General features: G+C 50.8%; 1 protein-coding gene across 4 annotated transcripts in view; it reads right to left on the reverse strand.

Moving 5' to 3' along the window:
* APLP2 (amyloid beta precursor like protein 2) overlaps positions 1 to 4,278 on the reverse strand; it is a 69,944-nt gene extending 65,666 nt beyond the window's left edge. For all 4 annotated transcript variants that reach the window (XM_017523991.2, XM_017524067.2, XM_017524185.2 and 1 more), the window contains exon 1: positions 4,020 to 4,278. In XM_017523991.2, the coding sequence (XP_017379480.1) occupies positions 4,020 to 4,124 (105 nt within the window). In that variant the 5' untranslated portion in view covers positions 4,125 to 4,278. The remainder of the gene's footprint in view (positions 1 to 4,019) is intronic.
* Positions 4,279 to 6,065: the final 1,787 nt, after the last annotated feature.

Below are 6,065 nucleotides of genomic sequence, written 5' to 3' on the forward strand. Positions count from 1 at the left end.
AAACACATTTTCAAATGCTAGAAAGAACATGATTGGGTCAACAAACAAACTAGAAAACAGACAGCAGATATGATACAAGTATTGTATCAATGTTAAATTTCACTAGGTTGATAACTGTACTACGGATAGGTAAGACAATGTCTTTTGCTCTTAGAAAGTATACACTGAAGTTCTCAGAGGTAAAGGGGATGATGAATGCAACTTACTTTCAAATAATTTGGCAAAAAATAAAAAATAATAGAACGAATGATAAAGCAAATGCTGAATAGAAGAAATGTTAACAACTGGTCAACCTGAGTAAAGAGTATGAGAACTGTACAATTTTTGCATTTTTTATACTATTGAAGTTATTTCTTTTTTTCTTTTTTTTTTTCAGACAGATTCTTATTGCTCTGACACCCAGGCTGGAGTGCAGTGTGCGCCACCAAGCACAGCTAATTTTTGTATTTGTAGCAGAGACAGGGTTTAACCATTTTGGTCAAGCTGGTCTCCAACTCCTGACCTTGTGATCTGCCCGTCTTAGCCTCCCAAAGTGCTCGGATTACAGGCATAAGCCACTGTGCCCAGCAATTAAAGTTATTTCTAAGTAAACCATTTTTAATTGAAAAAGTTTAAAAATCAATACATGCAAAATTGCTCTAACCAAAATACTTAAGATCATATTGGGAACATATTCAAAAACTGTGCTAATAAAAACATATGCAGGACCAACTTTAAACAAAAATTTAAATCAGCACCGTCTGGCAGAAATACAATGTGAGCCACATACATAGTATTAAATACCCTAGGAGCCATATTAGAGTTAAAAGAAACAGGTCAAAATAATTTTAATGTTTTATTTTGGCCCATGTCTACAGTATTTTTCAATATAGTCAATATAAAAACTGAGGGTTTTTTCCTACTAAATCTTCAAACTCTGGTGTGTATTGCATACTTCCAGTACATCTCAATTCAGAAACTGAATTTTCATAGGAAATACTTGATCTACATTTAGATTCATAAAATGTAGTTTAAAAAATAGATTCACATAACCAAATTGTTTAAAAGTTTTCCAACCACTTAATCAGTTTTTATATGTAAACTCAGATTAACTAAAATTGAATAAAATGAAAACCTCACTCCTCAGTCACACTAGTCACCCTACAAGCTCAATAACCACATGTGGCTTCTGGCTACACTGCGGAAAGGCCTGGCTTTAGACAGTAAAACAAATTCCCTCTACAAAAGGAGGAGCTAATTGATAAAATTTAAGCTTATTGTATTTATCAACAGATTTTTAAAACATAGTTATCATAAAAATGGGCCAGGCACCATGGCTCACACCTGTAATCCCATCACTTTCAGAGGCCAAAGCGGGTACATCACCTGAGGTCAAGTGGCCAACTTGGTGAAACCCCATCTCTACTAAACACACAAAAAATTAGCCCGGCATGGTGACAGGCGCCTGTAATCCCAGCTACTCGGGGAGGCCGAAGCAGGAGAATCACTTGAACCCGGAAGGAGGAGGATGCAGTGAGCCGAGATCCCACCATTACACTCCAGCCTGGGCAACACAGCGAAACTCCATCTTAAAACAAACAAACAAAAACCAAACAAAGAAAACCGATATTCCTATCAGAAGCACACCAAGGTTTCTCTCCAAGGTACAGTTAGACATCTGCCATACCACCCGTCAGAAATACCAACACGAAGCCTTCTCTACTCTGCCTCAGTTGTCATCCTTTAATTTGGGTTTGAGTTTCCTAAAAATTGGCAACCAAATGGCCTTCTTCCTTTCAAATGTGGCAGAACAAACTGAAGTTCTGGTTCTCGGGAGCCTAGTCATCTACTGCATAGCATGCCGGGTTCCAGCACAATACTGTCTCAGTCCCAAATGGGAGTATGCACACAGGAGAACTTGTCTCGGATTCAAGAGAGGAAGTGACCCTCACTCCAGAGGTGAGTTTTTTCTTTTTAAACAGGTGTAAGAGATTAATTCAGTCAACACCAAGCAACACTAAAGATATGCCAATCAATAATTCTGTGCCAAGCAACTTGATGAAGGATTTGGCCAGAATCCCTTTGGCTAATCTCAATCAGGGCCTTCCCAAAGACATCCTGATTTAGGCCATTCTCATCTAAATTAAGCTTCCGCAGTCCCTTGCCTGACAGCAAATAAACAAAATCAAATGATATTCATATGAATAAAATTCTGCTAGCTTGACAAAAGGCCCCTTGAAAGATCGTTTAGTCAGTATGAGCAAAAATACAGCTCCAAAGAACAGGAGTTACCATAAAACCATTTGCCAGAAATGTTTAATTCCTACTTTGTTCGGCGATACTTTTCAACTGAGCAACGTTGTGGCTAACAATCAAATTTAATCCACAACAATGAATTCTGATTTTTTTTTTTATCGCTGCACAACTATTAACGCATTACTTAAAACTGCTGAGTCCTTTACTGTGAATTCATTAATGCTTGAAATTACTCATACCAGTGGGAAGTAGGGTGCGAGTGTGAACGATGAGTTCTGACACTTGATCCACTAATGAAGTCCCATCTTCCATATAAAATCCCTTTTCTCCCCTCCCCCAATCTCACTCACCTAGCTGTTTTCATGTGACATCATACCAGGGATCACAGATACAACTCTGACCATTGTGTGGAGACTCAAACAAGCGTAATCTAAAATCCTCTGTAGATAAAACATTTACTATTTCTCAAAGCTGAACTCCTTTCTTACCCTCACAGTCACAAAGCTTTAAGCAGAATGAATACAAAGGTTTTAAGCCATTCCATCAGAGAGCTTTTTTATTAAATTTATTTTACCCGTGGAAATACTTGAATATTCTGTAGAAGTAAACATATTCTACAGAATATGTTACTGAGGTCTTTAAAAGAAAGTTCTCAGTTAATGCCTATTTAATCAAATCCAGTCTTCAGGTCTCTCTGAAATTAGCCAAGTACGCAGAAACCAACTGTAATTTTTAAAAGAGCGAAGAGGGAGAAGAAATAAACGACACCAGAAGTACACATTCCACTCCAGCAGTTCAAGCACTATTTCGAGAAGGGAAGTAAAGATCTAGCCCGCTGTCTCCCTCGGCCACAGCAACGCTCCTCCAAGGCGGCCCGCTCCGAAGACCCCTTGGACCCCGCCTCCCCCGACCCAGACCTCGACCCCGACACCTCCCGCGGCCGCCCCCGCCGCTTCGCCTCCTCGCATAGGGGATGCTCAGGAGGCGACCTGGAAGCACAACCACTGCTGGAATTCTGACACCGAAGAGGACGATTTTTCCCGGAGTTTACATACATTCGCTGGCACCTTCGCTGCTCACTGAAACCCTCACGAAAGCGGTCAACGCATCCAGAGTGGGTTTCCTCCATCTACAGACGCAGGCAAACAGCGCCACTAAAAATACGCGTCCGCGCCCCGGCCCCGTGCAGCAGAGGGAGCAGCGGGCGGCCGGGCGCGGGAGCTCCCCCGGGGCTAGCAGCATCCCCGCAGCGCGCGGAGGCCGGAGCCGCGTCCACCTGGCAACAAAGGCGAAGCCCGCCGCTCGCAGTTGGGAGGCCCGGAGCCGAAGCCCAGGAGCCGCGCCAGGGAGCGTACGGGGTCCGCGAGGGGCCGCCCCTGGAGAGAGCCGAACCGCGGACTCCGTCGGGAGCGGAGCGCCCAGGCAAAGGCTCGCATTGTCCCGGGGGAGGGCGGGGCGAGCACCCGGGAGGCGCGGGGTCCCCGGAGGAAGTGGCGGCGCCGCGGGCGGGTTGGGGGTTGGGACGGCCGAGGCCGCCCGCCGCCCCCCGCAGCCTCGACGTCTTTCATTTGGCCTCTGCTGCGGCGGAGGCAGCCCGACCTCCAGAGCTAAGCACTGCGCTAAGCAGAGGCGGGCGCGGAAGGGCGCGCCAGACCCGCCGCAGCGCCGGACCCCCCGCGCTGCGCCCCCGGCCCGCCCCGCCTCGGTTCCCGCAGCCCGCCCGCAGGCCGCGCTCCCCCAGCGAGCGAAGGAGATGACGCTCCGGCGTTCACTCGGGTCCCCACCTCGATATAGCCGGCCAGCGCCGAGGCGGGCACCGTGAGCCCCACCAACAGCAGAAGCAAGAGCCTGCCCGTGGCTGCGGCGGCCGCGGTCCCGGTGGCTGCCATCCCTCGCCGGGTCGCTCTAGCGCGCGGCTCTGAAGCTCACACACAGACCGGCTCCGCGCTCAGCGCACCGCGACCCAGAAGCATCTGAAGCCCGTTCGCCGCCGCCCGGGGGGTTTTACACCAACCGGAACTGACTTCACAAAGCCACTCCCTCCTTCTGCGGCTTCCAATGCCAGCCCGCAGAAGCCCTCAAGACCCCGCCTTTCCTGCAGTCCAGACCCAATCAGGGAATGGAAGTGCCTGCTCCTCCCGCCCGGTCCAGCCGCGCGCCCCCGCCCCCGGCCGCGGAAGGCCCCGCCCCCGCCGTGGACCCAGTGGCCGCCAGGCGCGGGGGCGTGCGCGCGGTGGGTCAGGGACCTCAGCTCTGCGGGCGCGGGGCTGACTCCGGCCGCCGCCACCCGGCGCGGTTGTGTGTCCCAGCCGCGCTCGTTCGTTAGCCTGCAGCCTCCCGATACGGGCACGCCCCGCTTCCCCGCCCCTACGGGGCATTCTTCAGACTCCTTTGGGTACCGCCCTCTTTTTGGTTCTGGAGATGGTTTTACTGAAAACAGAATGAATTAGGAGTCCGGGACAGTCCGCCAAGGGCAGTCGCCCGAGGCAGGGGGAGGACGACAGGAGGCAGCTGCCCTCCTCCCGCGAGCCCGGCGCAGGGCGCGCCTCTCCCGTGCTGCTCCGCCCAGCCCGCTCGGCCGGGTTCTCGCCACCGAGCCGGCTGCGCTCCGCACGCCCGGCCTCCTGTCCTTAGGCCTCTTCCCGACCCTTCCTTCCCAGCGGCCGTCCAGGTCAGGGATGGACACCAGGGGTGCAAGGACCACGCCAGCCTCACAGCCCGGGCCCCCTTCCTCGTGTGTTTTAGGAAGAGGTCACGCTGCTCCTTCTGTTGTGGCGCACTAGCGGGAGACCTGCTTCTCTGCCTTCCTGCTCCGCGGCATTTCCACTTCACTGGAGAAAAACGTCCTGCTGCCCCATTTAGCAATTGGCACAGCCTCGCCACCGCCAGGGCTCCGCTGGCCTTGTTTCCTTCCAGTAGCCTGTGAGTGAGTTAGGTACCGCCTCTGAGAGACCTGGACTCGCCCCTTCAGGTTCCACTAAATACATAGAGAACACAGTCCCTGCTTCCAGGACGCTGACAATAGAAAGGAGGAGATGTCCGCGGAGTAGACGGAGTGCGGCTGTAAGAAGAGCCCGGGTTTTCCCACCCTTAATCTGCACCACTCCTACGTGCGCAGTTCCCTGTGGGTAAACTGGCTCTGCCCCATTCCTCCAAGACGACACCTTTCCATTTCACAGCCCTTCCTGACACTGTTCCTGCGCCTGCAATGCCCTCTCCCCAACATCTACCTGTTGGAAGCATTTTCACTCTTCCTCGCTCAGTTGGCTGTAACATCATCGCTTCAGGAGGCTCAGAGGGCTGTCTCCCTGTGGCACTTGCTTCCTAGTTATTTCCATACCTCCCTCAGGCCGCTGACAAGAGTCGGGTGTGTCATGCTGCAGTGCCCCTCACAGTGCAGGCCTCAATAAATGCTTGCCCGGTGTTATTGAACCCACTTGTCTTGGGCGCTGATACTAGTTCTGGAACCGGATGAAGTTGTCTCTTGCTATGGTCGGAATTTCGTCTCCACTCCTAACGTGTGTGCCGAAGCACTGAACCCAATTTGACGGTATTTGTAAATGGGTCCTTTGGGAGCTAATCAGGTTTGGATGAGGTCATGGAGGTAGATGGTCATGACGGGGTTAGTGCCTTTATAAGAAGAGACACCAGAGAGCTTGCTTTTCAATCACACTGTCTGTCCCCTACCTCCAACCTCAGGTACACTCTTCTCTGTCAAATGTGAATATTAAAACCTGTCTCACTTCACCACTTTGTGTGATTCAACTTACAATGAATGTACAATAGTGAAAAGCATGAAGTGACTTAAATGTAAGGGGCAGGAGGATAAA

Source organism: Cebus imitator, unplaced genomic scaffold, assembly GCF_001604975.1.
Source record: "Cebus imitator isolate Cc_AM_T3 unplaced genomic scaffold, Cebus_imitator-1.0 Scaffold0, whole genome shotgun sequence".
Classification (NCBI taxonomy): Eukaryota; Metazoa; Chordata; class Mammalia; order Primates; family Cebidae; genus Cebus; species Cebus imitator.